This window comes from Danio aesculapii, chromosome 16 (assembly GCF_903798145.1).
Source record: "Danio aesculapii chromosome 16, fDanAes4.1, whole genome shotgun sequence".
Taxonomy (NCBI): Eukaryota; Metazoa; Chordata; class Actinopteri; order Cypriniformes; family Danionidae; genus Danio; species Danio aesculapii.
The window spans coordinates 9211127-9230131 of NC_079450.1; the positions used below are offsets into that span (position 1 = coordinate 9211127).

General features: G+C 37.4%; 1 protein-coding gene across 1 annotated transcript in view; it reads left to right on the top strand.

Annotated features, from left to right (window-relative positions):
* cthrc1b (collagen triple helix repeat containing 1b) overlaps positions 1-19005 on the top strand; it is a 34952-nt gene that overhangs the window by 10444 nt on the left and 5503 nt on the right. Inside the window, exon 3 of the mRNA XM_056475443.1 lies at positions 16649-16867. Within this exon, the coding sequence (XP_056331418.1) occupies positions 16649-16867 (219 nt within the window). The remainder of the gene's footprint in view (positions 1-16648; positions 16868-19005) is intronic.

Here is a 19005-nt window from a genome sequence, read left to right on the forward strand (position 1 = left end):
TATTTGGTGGTCTCCAGAAAATTATACATAAAAATATAAAACCTTAGAAAGGGTTTCGCTATTTTAGTGAAAACTTAATTTTTTCATGGCAAGGTTGACATATGCATGGAATTGCTCATTAGACGTTTTCAGTCCAGGACTAACAAGGGAGATATCTGGACTTTGTCTTTCAAAAACTCTATTGTAAAGTTTTAGAAACTCTTTTGAGCTACTGTATCTGAAAGAGCTCATCACATCAGAGTGCTTCATATTTAAGCGCAAGAGTGACTGTAAAATAATTGGCTACGCTGGCTGATTCTGTCTCTTTAAGGAATCAATATTACAACTGCGATTTCCTGCAGACGGTGCAAGTTTCCCCCTATTGACTAAAGCCTTTTGCCAATATTGAACAATGCCAGATTCATTTTTGCAGATGCACAAAGAATATGAGTCTTGGGGACCGGTTAACCGAGCGGTAACAATGGATTGATTCTTAAAAAGGATGTGACAAAGCTGTTTAAACTCTGCTCAAAGCCCACTCAGAGTGAACAGTGTGCAGGAAGCCAATGAGAATGACGTATTAGACACTCTCCACTGGGACTAACTGTATTACAGTACTGTTTTCATCTGCTGAAGTAGCCTAGTGTATTCAGTTATTGCAGGCCAGTGTCTATACACTGACTGGTATACTGTGTGCTTTTTCATTTTTTTAGTGGATATGTAAGAAAATATTTTTCTTATTAGTATATAATTTAAAAAACAAACAGTTTGTGAAGAAGTGAAAACTATGGAAGCATGTTTCTTAATTTCGTACAGTTAAAAAAGTAATTGTGTCTTTTTATCTGCATGTGCACTTTTATAATTCTAATAACCTTGCAATGGCCAGTAACTGTGATCTATAATTGTGAGTTGTCTATGTTGTATATAAATGTTCTGAATTTGCATTCATGAAATTAGTGCTGCACTATTTGGAGAAAAAATCTAATTGCGATTTATCTGATGAAAATTGCGGTTTGCGATTTACTATAATTTCATAAAAGAGCTACAGATTTGATGTAGTAGTTTTAATACCCGACTCTACACCATAACTTTTCAATCCAGATGGATGGGGCAACCATCACTGCATCCAAAATGGTAAAAAGCCTTGGAGTAACGATTGATGACCAACTAAACTTCTCTGACCACATTTCTAGAACTGCTCGATCTTGCAGATTCGCACTCTATAACATCAGAAAGGTCCGACCCTTCATATCTGAACATGCAGCTCAACTTATTGTTCAAGCTCTTGTTCTCTCCAAACTGGATTATTGCAACTCTCTACTAGCCGGGCTTCCAGCTAATTCTATCAAACCTCTTCAGCTGCTTCAGAATGCAGCAGCACGAGTGGTCTTTGATGAACCCAAAAGAGCACGTCACTCCGCTACTCACCCGTTTGCACTGGCTGCCAGTTGCTGCTCGCATCAAATTCAAAGCTCTGATGTTTGCTTACAAAGCGACCTCTGGCTTTGCTCCTTCTCATCTGCTCTCACTTCTGCAGATGTATGTGCCCTCCAGAAACTTGCGTTCTGTGAATGAACGTCGCCTCGTGGTTCCATCCCTAAGAGGGAAGAAATCACTTTCCCGAACTCTCACATTCAATCTGCCCAGTTGGTGGAATGAACTCCCTAACTACATCAGAACAGCAGAGTCACTTGCTGTCTTCAAGAAACGACTAAAAACTCAACTATTTAGTCTCCACTTTCCTTCCTGATCTTAACTGCCTCTCTGATTACTAATGCTTTGCTTCTTAGACTTTACACACCTGAAACTTGTCTATAGCACTTGTTCACTGCTGCTCTTATAGTTGTGTAAATTGCTTCCTTGTCCTCATTTGTAAGTCACTTTGGATAAAAGCGTCTGCTAAATGACTAAATGTAAATGTAATGTAAATGTAATATCACCAAAGAAAGACCAAGCATAATCACAAAGTATTCTACTCTGTTACTGCTTATTTAAAACCTTTTTTTTTTCAATAAAGATGTCAGTCGTCATGACAAGTTAAGAAATTTTTTTAATTCAGTTCAGTGATTTCTATATAACGTCTTATATATAATATCTTTATTAGGTACACCTTACTAGTACCGGGTTGGACTCCAATTTGCATTCAGAACTGCTTTAATCCTTTGTGGCATAGATTCAACAAGGTACTGGAAATATAGTCCTCATGGGTTTTTGGTCCATATTGACATGACAGCATCACACAGTTGCTGCAGATTTGTCGACTGCACATCCATAATACGAATCTCCCGTTCCACCACATCCCAAGGGTGCTGCATTGGATTGAGAGCTGGTGACTGTGGAAGCCATTTGAGTACAGTAAACTCATTGTCATGTTCAAGAAACCAGTATGAGATGATTCACGCTTTGACATGGCGTGTTATCCTCCTGGAAATAACCATCAGAAGATGGGTACACTGTGCTCATAAAGGGATGGACATGGTCAGCAACAATACTCAGGTAGGCTGTGGCCTTGCCACAATGCTCAGTTGGTACTAATGGGCCCAAATTGTATCAAGAAAATCCCCCACACCATTAAACCACCACCACCAGCCTGAACCGTTAATACAAGGCAGGATGGATCCATGCTTTCATGTTTTCGACGGCAAATTCTGACCCTTCTATCAGTGGCGTAGCAGATTTCCGCGACCGTCAGCCCCCATCCCTCCACTCCCCCTCCCCACTCAGCGTGATTTCTGACTGGGGCCTCCGTCAGTAGTCTGTGCAGGGGGGCCCCCGCATTTTGCGCTATGCCACTGCCTACCATCTGAATGTAGCAGCAGAAATTGAGACTCATCAGACCAGGCAATGTTTTTTTCAATCTTTTATTGTCCAATTTTGGGGAGCCTGTGCAAATTGTAGCCTCAGGTTCCTAGCTGACAGGAGTGGCATCCGGTGTGGTCTCCTGCTGCTGTAACCCATCTGTGTTGTGTGTTCAGAGATGCTCTTCTGTTTAACTTGGTTGTAAGAAGTGGTTATTTGAGTTACTGTTAAATTTATATCAGCTTGAACTGGCCATTTTCCTCTGACCTCACTAGATATTTTCTCTTTTTTTAGACCATTCACTGTAAACCTTAGAGATGGTTGTGCGTGAAAATCCCAGTAGATCAGCAGTTTCTGAAATACTCAGACCAGTCCATCTGGCACCAATCACCATGCATTCATTCATCCATTTTCTTTTCGGCTTAGACCCTTTATTAATCCTGGGTCGCCACAGCGGAATGAACCGCCAACTTATCCAGCACTTGTTTTACGCAGCGTATGCCCTTCCAGCTGCAACCCATCTCTGTGAAACTTCCATACTCTCATTCACACTCATAAACTACAGACAATTTAGCCTAGCCAATTTACCTGAACCGCATGTCTTTGAACTATGGGGGAAACCGGAGCACCCGGAGGAAACCCACGCAAACGGAGCGAGAACATGCTAACTGTTCCGAGGCCGAGGCTCGAACCAGCGACCTTCTTGCTGTGAGGCGATAGCACTACCTACTCCATCACTGCGTCGCATGCCATGTTCAAAGTCACTTAAATCCCCTTTCTTCCCCATTCTGATGCTCGCTTTGAACTGCAGCAAATCGTCTTGACCATGTCTACATGCCTAAATGCATTGCGTTGCTGCCATGTGATTGGCAAATTAGAAATTTGGGTTAACAAGCAGCTGGACAGGTGTACCTAATAAAGTGGCCGGTTAGTGGATAAAATCTTTCAATTTAGATTGTTAAATTCATTGATTAATTTTCCTTCGGCTTAGTCCCTTTATTTATCAGGGGTCACCACAGCGAAATAAATCACTATTTTACAGACGTTTTTCTCTATGTATTTCTCATACATAATATTATTTTAAACCACTAAAATGTCAATAAAAGTCACTTTGTTAAACTGTAGAGTTGAAATTTCAACATCAATAGTCGACAGAGCAGAGATCAACATCCCAAAATGCAGTTCACAACCGTAAATAAACTGAAAACACTTGGGAATTACAAAAAACAGAAACTGTTAATTATTATTAAAATATTTTTATTGTGTAGCGATTGTGAAAAATAATAAAGTTAAAGAATTTTATTATTAAAATGAATAATTTAATAAAGAAATTTGAGATAAACTTAGCAATTCGGGATTTTTCTCATTATACTATAAAAATACATTATACTTTTTTTTAATACTATGTCAGAATAATGCTTCCTAATAAAAAAATGCTAAAAACAGATTATTAAATCTTTAAAGATGAACAAATATTGATAGCTAAATTAGTGATTTGCTCACATGACAACAACTTTTGAAATGATCTTTGCATAATGTGTTCAGTTTCACATCATATTTTTGGATATGAATGAACTGTATCCATTATTCTAGGTCTGCATTCTGAACATCGTCTCTGTGTCTCGTCATCAGAGTCAATTGAATTTACAGCTGTTAGCTGTTAAAAATTCCTCGCCTCGTTTCATTCCTTGATTGCTTTAAAATCTCCCGAGGTCCAATTCAAGACAAATTTAATATTCATCTTTTGCATAATTTTATTCAACAATCTTGCCAGCATAACCATCTGCATTTTTATCAGTACGTAACAAAGTTTAACTTTGAATAGTCCAGACATAACCGCCAAAACATGTGTCTGATATTCTACAAAACTCAGTTATTCCTTATAAGTGTATGCTCTTAAATGCATGTGATTGAGCTTTCAAGGCCTCAGACGTGCTTTATGCTAGTAGTTGAAAACTAACATTTATGTGTGGCCAAGGTTTGTTCTCCACTTTTGTCAGTTGGTGGAGTTTTGGTTGGTGGAGATGCTCTTCAATGGATCGTCCTTCAGCAGTGACATTCATATTAATCTGAAATAAATCAGTAACTAGAAGTGGAGTGCATTCAATCACTACCTGCTTGATATACTGAATATGCACTACTGAATGAAATACTTTTATCTGACTTTTCAACATTTTCCTGTTCATCCTTTTAAATTGGCTTTGACACAATCTATATTTTAGCCAATGGCGATTTTTTTTTCATCAGCCTGAGTTAATGCACAATTTGAAGTGTCATATGAGAAATGAGTGATGATGGAGATGGCAAATTTCAAATAAAAATCCTTTAATTTGCTTGAAGTGGTTTTGGGCTTGTGCAAAAGAAAGGGTTCATGTGAATAACAACCCAGGCTCGTTAGAAATATGTGCCCATGGCTACATTTTTGAGAACCAAGAAATATGTATACTATACTATGTGTTCTTGTAGTTTTGCTACAATATCCAGCTGCTAATATCCAGCTGCAGACCCACACGTTTCAGCACACACAATCCAGCACACACAATCTGGGCAGGGGCGAACCATATATGATTAAGATGGATTTTAATGTTATTAATGTCTTTTTGGACTTCGTCATCAATATATTTTTAAATATACAGTGCATCCAGAAAATATTCATAGCACTTCACTTTTTCCACAAACCTGAAAAATCACATGTACAGAAGTATTCACGGACTTTGCTGTGAAGCTCTATATTGAGCTCAGGTACATTCTGTTTCCACTGATCATTCTTGAGATGTTTCAGCAGCTTAATCGGAGTTCACCTGTGGTAAATTCAGCTGATTGGACATGATTTGAAAAGGCATACACCTGTCTATATAAGGTCCCAGGGTTGACAGTGCATGTCAAAACACAAACCAAGCATGAAGACAAAGGAATTGTCTGTAGACCTCTGAGACAGGATTGTCTCGGGGCACAAGGCTGGGGAAGGTTACAGAAACATTTCTGCTGCTCTGAAAGCTCTAATGAGCACAGTGGCCTCCATCATCTGTAAGTGGACGATGTTTAACCACCAGGACTCTTCCTAGAGCTGGCCGGCCATCTAAGCTGAGTGATCGGGGGAGAAGGGCCTTAGTCAGGGAGGTGATCAATAACTCGATGGTCACTATGAGCTTCAGCGAGAGGAGAACCTTACAGAAGCACAACCATCTGTGCAGCAATCCACCAATCAGGTCTGTATGGTAGAGTGGCCAGACGGAAGCCACTCCTTAGTAAAGGGCACATAGCAGCCCACATGGAATTTGCCAAAAGGCATCTAACACCAAATTCTCTGGTCTGATGAGACTAAAATTGAACCCTTTGGAGTGAATGCCAGGCGTTACGTTTGAAGAAAACCAGGCCCCGCTCATCACCAGGCTATTACCATCCCAGTGAAGCATGGTGGTGGCAGCATCAGGCTGTGGGGATGTTTTTCAGCAGCAGGAACTGGAAGACTAGTCAGGATAGAGGGAAAGATGAATGCAGCAATGTACAGAGACATCCTGAATGAAAACCTGCTTCAGAGTGCTCTTGACCTCAGACTGGGGCGACGGTTCATCTTCCAGCAGGACAATGATCCAAAGCACACAGCCAAAATTCAATAGAGTGGCTTCACAACAACTCAGTCAATGTCCTTGAGTGGCCCAGCCAAAGCTCAGACCTAAATCCTATTGAACATCTCTGGAGAGATTTGAAAATGGCTGTACACGTCACTTCCTTTCCAACCTCATATTTTTACTTTCCCTTGGGTACATTTTTAGTGCTGTATCGGTTCTTTTACTGCCCCACTTTCCTTCAACCTGCAGTCACTACATTTTTTTTCTTGTCTCTGGGGATTGGCTAAAGTAGATTAACCAGTCTTGTGATTCTTGACGATTCAAATCACACATAGAAAGTAAAATGCATCATCCTGAACAACCTCAAGACATTGGCACTTCATAAATGCAACAAACTGTTTGGAAGCATTAAATGTGCAAGAACATCTCTAAAATCTTTACATGCAATGATGAAAAAAACCTGTAACCATAGACTTCCATAGTATTTGTTTTTCCTATGGATGGTTACCGGTTTCTAACATTCTTCAAAATATCTTTTGCTGTCAACAGAAGAAGAGAAACTCATACTGGAACAGCTTAAGTTAGAGATTTATTTAATAAGCAAAATTAAAATACAGCATAAAGCATTTGTAAATTGAAAAAAAAGAAAATAAAAAACATATTTATCGAATGTGTTCAAGAGGGGGGGAAAGTCACTTCCTGGGAAATTGGCATGATCAATGAATATTAAAATGTTTATTTCTGCAAGATTTTGTTCATACACTTGAATTTTTTCTGTTAAATGCAAAATAAGATACTCTGAAGAATGTTGGAAACCTGTAACCATTAACATCCGCAGTATTTGTTTTTCCTATAGATGTCAATGGTTACCAGTTTCTAACATTCTTCAAAATATCTTCTTTTGCGTTCAACAGAACAAAAGAAACTCACACAGGTTTGGAACCACTTGAGGGAGAGATTTATTTTATAACGGATTTAAATATTGATTAAAAACCACAAAAAGCCCTTAAACAATTTCTAATGCACTACAGAATGTTACGTTTACACATCTGTGCACAAACTGGATGTAAACGAGCCATTCATATCGTAATACTCAATACTCACTACTCTTGAGTACTTTTTAAAGAGCTACTTTTTACTCCTACTTTAAGTCATATTTACAACAGGTACTTTTACTCTACTTGCACTATATTTTTGGGCAAGTAATGGTACTTTTACTTGAGTATGATTTTTCACTACTCTTTCCACCACTGTATGTAACTTAGATACTATTTGTGAGAAGTAACTAGTAACTATAACTAATTACTCTTTTAAAGAAACGTGCGCAAACTGTTCATGACCTACAGCGTAGTTTTATTCCAGGAAAGTATACGACCTAAAAGACTTCGACAAATTAGTGCAGCTTATCATAAACCATAATCAGTGCAATACAAAATAAATCAAGAAGCCCTATTGATCACAGACTCCCAAAAAACTGGCTTAGCTTTCGGATCGGAGCTATACTGTATGACCCAAAAAAAACGTGTATTGTAAATGAGTGTATCAGGTGAGCATTCCAGCACATCTATCATTGTAATGAAAAACCAAGGTAATCCTTTTGAATTGGCTGGCGGTGGTGGGTAGATTACACAAGGCTGAGTTTCTCATTCAGACCAGTCTGGAAAGCATCACTAATGAACTTGGCAAGCCGAAAACGATGCTCCGTGTGTTTGCAGGACACTCAGGTGTGTTTCTGTCAATAAAAGAGCAGCGGAGCCGAACGCACCGGCAGGGCTGCAGCACCGCGAGCTTATAAATATGAATACATTTCGCTTCCTGGCTCGCCCGTGGCCTGGATCGGGAAGATTTATTACCTATTTAAGGGCCCTTATTTCCACAGTTCTTTGCTCGCGGGCATGCTGATTAGAAGCTGCATTACTCTTACAGAAGAGGCTCAGGTGACTTAAAGGGATAGTTGACACAAAATGGAAAATGCTTTCATCATTTGCTCATCCTTTAGTTGTCACACACTTGTTGAGTTTTCTGTTGAATGGAAGTTAAGATATTCTGAAGAAAACCTGTAACCATTGACTTCCATAATATTTGTTTTTCCTATGGATGCCAATGGTTACCGGTGAACATTCTTCAAAATATTGAGTATATTGAGAATATCCAACAGAAGAAAAGAAACTCATGCAGGTTTGGAACCACTTAAGATTTATTTTATAATTAAAATTTAAATATTACATGAAACATTTGTAAAAAAAAATAATCATTAAACATGTTAAAAAGGGGCAAAAGTCACTTCCTGGGAAATTGGCATGATAAATGAATAATAAAATTATAATTTCTGCAATATTTTATTCACACACTTGTTGAGTTTCTTCTGTTGAATGCAAAATTTGATATTCTGAAGAATGTTGGAAACCTGTAATCATTGACTTCCACAGTAGTTGTTTTCCCTATGGATGTCAATAGTTACCGCTTTCTAACATTCTTCAAAATATCTTCTTTTGCGTTCAACAGAACAAAAGAAACTCACACAGGTTTGGAACCACTTGAGGGAGAGATTTATTTTATAACAGATTTAAATATTGCATGAAACCACCAAACGCCCTTAAACAATTACTAATGCACTACAGAATGTTACATTTACACATCTGTGCACAAATTGCATGTAAACGAGCCATTCATATCGTAATACTCAATACTCACTACTCTTGAGTACTTTTAAAAGGGCTAGTTTTTACTCCTACTTTAAGTAATATTTACAACAGGTACTTTTACTGTACTTGCACTATATTTTTGGGCAAGTAATGGTACTTTTACTTGAGTATGATTTTTCACTACTCTTTCCACCACTGTATGTAACTTAGATACTATTTGTGAGAAGTAACTAGTAACTATAACTAATTACTCTTTTAAAGAAACGTGCGCAAACTGTTCATGACCTACAGCGTAGTTTTATTCCAGGGAATCATCAAATGTGTTCAAGAGGGGGAAATTGGCATGATGAATAATAACATTATAAATTCTGGGCATCACGGTGGCACAGTGGGTAGCATGATCACCTCACAGCAAGAAGGTCGCTGGTTCAAGCCTCAGCTGGCTTTTCTGTGTGCAGTTTGCATGTTCTCCCCTGGAGATGGTTGTGTGTGAAAATCTCAGCAGTTTGGCACCAACAACCATGCCATGTTTAAAGTCACTTAAATCACCTTTCTTCCCCATTCTGATGTCTGCGTGCCTAAATGCATTGAGTTGCTGCAGTGTGATTGGCTGATTAGAAGTTTGCGTTAAAAAGCAGTTGGACAGATGTACCTAATAATGTGGCCAGTGAGTGTATATCATAGCTCATTTGCATTTAATCCCACTCAGTCGTGCATATTTTACTATTTTTGCGTATCTCAGTGTTTCCATACAACATTTTTATGCTAATTCCTAATATACACATAAAAACATGTAGATGGAAATATCGCCTAGGTGTAAATGTTTATTGTGTGGCTGTTTCTCTAATGCGCAGACATTTGCACCAAACTCTGAATAGCCACCCCATTATGCATGCGCTGTTTCTGCCTGATCGGCGAGCCCGATGGTTGTTCCACCTGGCATTTTGGCGGCGTTTGCCATCCATCAGTGGCATTGGCAGTATCTACACCTCCTGAGCGACTGTTCATTAAAATGCAGTTTTTGTTCACACACACACACACACACACACACACACACACACACACACACACACACAGGCTCTGCTGCATTAATGACTTGGGTTTTCAGGCCTGGTGTTGAAGATCAAACGCTCCACATCGTGTTTGACTTTTATTAGTGGCATTTGCTGAGGCAAGTAGCATGTTAAACTGGCACGACTGATACCTTATATCTGTGCTTTTGGATTTTTTAATCATTTATGAATTTTCCTTCGGCTTAGTCCCTTATTTATCAGGGATCGCCACAGCGGAATGACCCACCAACTATTCTGGCATATGTTTTACGCACGCATGCCTTTCCTGCTGCAACCCTATACTGGGAAACACCCATACACTCACATTCTCTCTCTCACACACACATACACTATGGCTAATTTAGTCCAATTCACCTATAATGCATGTCTTTGGACTGTGGAGGAAACTGCAGCACCTAGAGGAAACCCACGTAAACACTGGGAGAGCATGCAAACTCCACAGAGAAATGCCAACTGGCCAAGCCAGGACTCGAACCAGCAACCTTCTTGCTGTGAGGCGACAGTGCTAACCACTGAGCCACTGTGTCCACCTGTTTTTTATTAGTTATTTTTGTTTTACAATAGGGTCAATCATTCATTCATTTTCCTTCAGCTTAGTCTCTTATTTATCTGGGATCGCCACAGCGAAATGAACCACCAACTATTTGGCATATATGTTTTACGCAGCGGATCCAGTCGCCCTTCCAGTCACAACCCAGTACTGGGAAACACCAATAAGTTAATATTATTTAATGCAATAACTAACAATGAGGAAAATTTGTTAATCACAGCTTTTATTATCTTTCATTTTCATATTTTATTTTAATTTTTCAGGGTTTTTTTTATTGATTTTAATTGATATATATATGAGCAGTGTCACACTTGTGGCAGTGCGATATGGCTGTATATTGGCACTGGTTTGAGGTGTGCATTGGCTTGAGGCCACAGGCCGTTGTGCCTTTGTGTCCCCCAGTGACAATATACAGCCATATTACACTGCTACAAAATGTGATATTGTGTTTATACAACAGTTCTACAGCATAATCGTGTATATAAAAATTAAAATAAAACACAAGTGAGTTTTTGAGTGTACGAGGAACTACTTTCTTTCACCGTCAGAACAGCATAAACCATTGCTAAATCCACAAACGTCAATTTAGAGCTAGTATTTGAATGATTCTCTAGCTTAATATCTAAAGTGATGACAAAACGGATGATTTTGCTCAAATGTTAAGATTATAAGGCTGAATGGCATGAAATGCCATCAGTCTACAGAGATTTACTATATCACAATAATTACCCCCAAAAAAGCCAAAGCAAAGCAAACACTATCAGATTACTATGGTATAAATACAGCACTACAACATACAAAAGAGAGAGATCAACTTTGAATGTGCTTGCTCTGCTCAATGACAGGCTGGTGGACGCGAATGCGGTGAATCTCCGAAGTTATAAATATTTAAAATAGACATTATCCTTATAAATAAACTGCTTCAATCTTCAATCAGTTGCAATCTAAACAACTACATTCTTGCCTGAAAAAGACTCAAAAGTACATTTTGTTGTCCAACAGCAGCAATATTTATCAAACTGTAGTGAGTTTATTGATCTGCTGTCACTCTGTGGGCAGAGTAATACAGAGGGGTGAAGAGTGCTGTTATTATTGCACGGCTATCAGCCAATAAGATTCGAGAACCAGACAGAACTGTTGTATAAATATACACACACATATATATATACACAGTGTTTCCTCTATGATTTTTCCCAGCTGTGGCAGCAGGCCTTTTTTACACAGATCTATTAACTACCTGTGGCGTTATTTCAATGACAATTGCTTGCGCGTTGATTTTTTTCTGCTCGTGCACTAAACTTATTGCACACCCCCTCAAATGTAAATCGCTTTAAGAGCGTGCAGATCTTCTTGTGCGCTCTCAAATAAACGCTGTTGAGGTGCGATTTATTGCGTTTATGTAAGGAGTATGTCTCCAGCATTTACTAGATTTGCTAGAAATATTTATGAATGCCTCCGGTATTAATGCATCCTGAAATAAAGTAAAACAGCTATCCGTCATGTTGGCTGGCCTCACACATCACGCACCTGTCACAGTCAGTCAGTCAGCATGTAACCTTAAAGGGTTAAACAAATGACACACAGCACCAACGTTACCACGGTTACAGAAAGGTTCGCGCTGTTATAATTCACTTACCTTTTAATACGTTTTGGTGCGATTACAACCCGCTATTAAAAAAATGTAATGTTTTGAATGAGAAGCTGTAATGTAGGATGAATCTTGGCGTGGCGCCCCACCATGGAAGAATGAATGTAGCGGAAACCATGATATATATATATATATATATATATATATATATATATATATATACATACAGTTGAAGTCCGAATTATTAGCCCCCGTTGTAATTTTTTTTCTTTTTTAAATATTTCCCAAAAATGTTCACAGTATGTCTGATAATAATTTTTTCTTCTGGAGAAAGTCTTATTTGTTTTATTTCAGCTAGAATAAAAGCAGTTTTTAATTTTTCAAAAACAATTTAAGGTCAAAATTATTAGCCCCTTTAAGCTATATATATTTTTTTTAGAAAGTCTACAGAACAAACCATCTTTATACAATAACTTGGTTAATTACCCTAACCTGCCTAGTCAACCTAATTAACCTAGTTACGCCTTTAAATGTCACTTTAAACTGTATAGAAGTGTCTTGAAAAATATCTAGTCAAATAATATTTACTGTCATCATGACAAAGATAAAATAAATCAGTTATTAGAAATGAGTTATTAAAACTATTATGTTTAGAGATGTGTTGGAAAAAAAATATTCTCTCTGTTGAACAGAAATTGGGGGAAAAAAATAAACGGGGGCTAATAATTCTGACTTGATCTGTATGTATATATATATATACATATATATATATATATATATATATATATATATATATATATATATATATATATATATAGAGAGAGAGAGAGAGAGAGAGAGAGAGAGAGAGAGAGAGAGAGAGAGAGAGAGCACTGTTATTATTGTATCACTAATATGTTTTTTTTAAATGTAATAAAATTGGTTTTATTTTAGTATTTCCTATTTGAAGTTTTTGATTTAAATAATGTTCGATTAAGTAAACGTGCAACGTTTAATTAGGTGATGTTTTTTAATTAAAGGTTTTAAAGACTAAAAGACTAGAAATTATCATTTTTTAGCATAACTAAAGCTAAGAATTATATATAATTTCACGTCTTTTAGTCTTTAAAACCTTTAACTTATATGATTTGTATATCAAGTTAAGCTGAACTTAAAACTAGAAAATGCTATTTGGCAACTAGCGGAAATTAAATAGGTTAAATAATTATGTTTAATTTAAATAAGTACAATAACTACTATACACATTAATTGTACCATATTTTTGTGTTTGCCATCCATTTTGCTAGCTTCTGTCAATTTAATTTCAAAATTACCAACTTAACTATAATTAGACTTTACCATGAGGCTTTCCTGCCTAATTAAACACTGTCATGCATTAGTAATGTTTTTGCAGCATATATGAACTCAGCTTATTTAGTTTTCCCATGTGTGCATATGTCAATGAATGCCCTATTAAAGCTGTTTATCTGAGACAGTGTGACGTTTATCTGAGACTTTGTGGGATCAGAGAAGGAAGCAGACGATGAATCACAGTTATAATGGACAGATGACTCAGTCTCCATCCATTGTGCAGAAATGGCACGGCGGTAAGAATCATCCGTAGCCTGGTATTTTCATCAGTAACCAGAGACCACACTGTAAAGCTCATACCAGACGCATTGCATCAACTACAGTTGGATGAGGTTGTTAATATCTCTCACAGGCTCTCAAAATACACTATTTAAACACTCCGCTGTTCCCCCTCAAATCAATATTAAATGTTTTTCGGTTGTTAGCATCTATATATTACGTTTTAAAGGGACCGTTCACCCAAAAATGAAATCTCTGTCATCAATTACTCGCCCTTCACTTGTTCAAAACCTATTTGAGATTCTTTCTTCTGTTGAACACAAGAGAAGATATTCTGAAGAATGGCACCTATTGACTTTCATAGTATTTTTTTCTACTATGCGAGTCAGTAGGTATAATCAACCAGCAGAATATCTTCTTTTGTGTTCAACAAAAGAAAGAAATTTGTAAAGGTTTTTAAACAACATTAGAAAGATTCATTTGTGAGGTAATTGTAATTTGTGGGTAAACTAGCCCTTTAAGCTAATGTGCTTCACAACACTGACACAATTCACATTTTCAAGACATAAGCATCCGTAAAGACTTCTACCAATAAGAATCAGCAATTTGTTTATGACTTCACCAGAATATCTGATCAATCAAATAGTGGGAGGCATACGTTGGCTCGAGGCTGAGTGCCCAAAAAGTGATGATGTACATCCACATTGCACTGCTACGAGTGTGATATTGCGTTTATACAACAGTTCGACAACATCATCGTTTGTATAAAAATAAAATCAAACACGGAGAGTCTCAAAAACCCTTTTGTATGAGGAACTACTTTCTTCTGCCATTCACATCTGCAGCTGACGTCAGAACAGCAGAAACCGTTGCTCATTCACAAGCATCACTTTAGAGCTAGTGTTTGAATGATTCTCTAGCATAATGTCTAAAATGATTACAAAACAGGTGGTTTTGCTCACATTTCAAGATTATGCAGCTGAACGTCATGAAATGCCATCAGTCTACAGAGATTTCCCAGTATTTCTCTGTTGCAATCAGGAGCTCACAATAATTAACCCCGATAAAGCTAAAGCAAACACTACTAGATTACTATGCTATAAATACAGCACTACACGATACAAAAGAGAGAGATCGTAACTTACCTGTTCCGTAATGATTTGTTCAGCTGTAGTTTGAAATTTACACTGAGAATGAGAAAATGCTGAGTTTATTTGATTCATTCATTTTCCTTCGGATTAGTCCCTTTATTCATCAGGGGTTGCCACAGCTGAATGAACCACCAACTATTCCAGAATATGTTTTACACAGCGGATACCCTTCCAGCTGCAACCCAGTATTGGGAAACACCTAAACACTGACATACACTAGGGCCAATTTAGTTCATCCAATTCACTATATTGGATGTATTTGGACTTGTGTGGGAAACCGCAGCACCCGGAGAAAACCAACATGGGGAGACCATGCAAACTCCACACAGAAATGCCAACTGGCCCAGTCGGGGCTCGAACCAGCAACCTTCTTGCTATAAAGCAATAATGCTAACCACTGCGCCACCGTGCCGCTCAGCCAGATATTGCTATGCACCGAAATATAAGTTCAAATCTTGTATTTAGCGAATAGTAAACAAACAAAAAGGAAACTTCTCCTTCCCACTTTCTTAACATACAAATAACACAGTCATTTGAAAAAATTATACAACACTATATCTAGCAACATGGCAGAGCAGATGTTTGATCATTTCATTCTGCCTTTAGAATCTTTAAAGGTGCAGAATGTAAGTTTGACACCCAGTGGTTGGACTAAGTGTTGCACCACTGGTTCAAAACACTTGCAAGCGCAGGTTGCCAGATTGACGACATCAACAGCAGTATGCCTGACTATCGAGCCTAAAGGCTGATTTAGGTCGTGTTTTAAATAAAAGCAACGGCACGCGATATAAGGACTATTTTCATATTAAAAGTCTTTGTCCTAACCAATACCTGAAATTTATATTTTAGAAACGGCTTCTATTTGCAGCCGAACAATAAGATAAACTGACAATGACCACCTCAGGTACACCTGATGTGCTTTATTTAGTGTTAAATGCTAACAATGTGAGTTTGAATGCCATTTCACACGACATTTATTGCCGTACTACTGAAAGCAGCAGCAGATAGTTCACCTTAGATCTTGAAAATTTGAGTTCAACTTTAGAACAACACATATCAGTGATTCAGCATGTACATTTAATGATGTTAAAGAGGTTTAATATGTATTAATTAGATTATTAACCTTACCATTTTGAAACAAGAATGTTCACTTAGCATGTTTCTTAAATATCTGCCAACATATGATGGTATTTTTATGCTAAAGAAGAGTCAAAAACTACAACACCTTTAATCTAATAGCATACCCTTCTCTCCTTCCTTGAAATGACTTTTTTCAATTCTGGTCACATGGTTTCTTTTGGGCGGGGCTATCAGTGCTCGTTTCTGCCCTTCCTTCATTCATTTGTTTGTTAGCAACACTCATCTTTCAACAATCTAATACGTTTTCAAAGGATGAATCCTGCACTGCCCTCCATTTATTTTTCATTTCAGGACAGTTTCAAGTGGATGTAAGTCACGACAGCAGAATCAATGACAAACTTAACTTCTGTTTCATGGCGACTTTAAATTCAGAGATACAATTTTAAAATTCATTCTCAGGAGTTATTTTTGAACATGAAGGTCTGGACCTGAGTGATGGTATTGCTACTTCAGGCCTGGATGGTCTTCCTGTAGATTGAAAGTGCAGATATGTGTAAATTCTAATACTGCCCACATCACATTGTGCTTTGAGTGTAAATTGATGCTAATTGTAAACGCTTGTGTTGAATTTGTGTGTTTCAGTACTCGGGCTGCCTGCAGGGGCCTGCAGGCACTCCGGGACGGGATGGTAATCCGGGAGCCAATGGGATTCCTGGCACTCCGGGTCTGCCAGGCCGAGACGGGGTCAAAGGACAGAAGGGCGAGTGTGTGAGCGAGAGGTTTGAAGAGCCCTGGAAACCCAACTATAAACAGTGTGCCTGGAACGCACTCAACTACGGCATTGACCTGGGCAAGATAACAGTAAGAGCATACTTTACCACAGTAAACATGTGTAAAAGGGCTAATTTAGTATTATATACAGTGCTCAGCATATATGAGTATATTTTGATATATTTTAATATTTGTATCCATTTCTCAGTGAATATGGGTAATATATATTGGTGCATTTGAATAAAACAGATTTATTAAACAGATATATTTATTAAAATAATATTTTATTCACAGAATATCTTTAGAAATGGAAAGATAATACAATTAAATTCATGCAAAATATTGCAAAAAAATTTACAAACTACAACATTTCAACAAATTATTATTTTTTTTGTTTGTTTCTCTTGAATTTTGCTATTTTTGAAAATTGTATTTAGTATTTTTCCCTAACATATAAATTTGGCCTACTAATTTTTGAACCATTATTGTAAGTTATTTTGTTAGATTAGATCCAGATTTGGCTTCAGTACCCACTAATCTAATGCATATGCACAAATATAATATTTTTGTCACAATCACCAGCAATGTAGTCCTTATAGATAGCTCATAAACACGCAGATTGCTATACAACTACAAATCCACTGTTATTTCTATTACATATCCAGTCATGCACCGCGCACACGCACCTGTTCCGGTTTCCATTAATTACACAAACACACACACAGCTGGAAGTTTACAAGGACTATTTGAAACAGCACACACACACACACATCAATGCTGAGTCTTGTTTATCTGTTTGTGAACATTACGAAGCGTTTTCCTTGCCTTGCCGTGTTAGACCCTTGCCTTGTTGTATTGTTTATTTCTGTCTGCTGCCTGCATTTTGATCATCCGCCTGTTTACTGACCACGACTCTGGATTTCCTGTATACATCTGTTTGCCCCTTTGTTGACCATTGCTTGCCTTACCATTCTCCTAATAAACCTTGCATTTGGATCCTCAACTCAGTTGTCAGCGTCCCTTATATACTCATATATGCTGAGCAATGTATTTATATAATATAGTAAAAATGTCTGTGTATATATATATTTATATATATATTAGGGATGCCACGGTTCTCAAGATAATATAATATAGCGCTTATACATGCATTCACTGATTCAGAGGTTGTATATGAGGGGCGCTGATCGACGTGCAGCTTTAATGGAAAGAAAGTGAATACAGACACTTTTAAATTAATTTCAACATGCTTTCAAATATGAGAGAAATATGGGGAAATATGAGAGAAATATGGGGAAATACCCAATAATAGGATATAATGGTGAAATACGGGACAATCCCGGCAAAAACGGGAGCGTTGTCATGTATGAAGTGTTTGTCGAACAACAGTTTTGCGAGGGAACGCAATACAAATTCGCGAGAGAACGCAAAAACTTTTAATAATATGTTTACCTATCACTCTTTTTTTTTCCTCCCACCTGTTTTTTTTTCTTCCAACCATTTTTTTCTCCACCATCACGTCCCTTCCAGGTCCCTGTAGGTTTCCCCCATAAGTTTTCCAGTGATGGGTTGCAGATGGAAGGGCATCCACTGCGTAAAACATATGCTGAATACGTTGGTGGTTCATTCCGCTGTGGCGACCCCTGATTAATAAAGGGACTAAGCCGAAAAGAAAATAAATGAATGAATATTAGTTATTTTTTGTGATCTGGTTTCATAATTTTTATATTGTTCTGTTTATTCAAAAATTATCTTATTTATTTAGTCAAATTAGCACTTCATTTTCTCTTATCTTTACGTATTTCATATTAACCTTTTTACATCTTTATATTTTTTACTTTTTTTTACTTTTAACTACAACATTGACTGGATCAAAATTATAGTTAAAGGCCTTAATATTAATACATTAGTATATAATAATAACTTTTTTAAACAAAATAAATAGATTTTTCAGTATATTATTTTCTTATTAGTGATTTATTTGTTTATTATTGCACTTAAACTTATGCAGTTTTTATGTACTCTTTCATATTTTAGTTTTAATTGGAAGTTTTGAAAGCTCAAGATCAAGTATTTGACCTTTAGCTTGTATTTTAATTTTAGAAATGTTGCTATGTGTAATGTGAAGGGACGCTGACCACAGAGCTGGGGATCCAAATGCAGGTTTATTATGAGATTGGTCAGGCAGGCAAACGCTCAACAGGGTCGAACAGGTACATGCAGAGCAA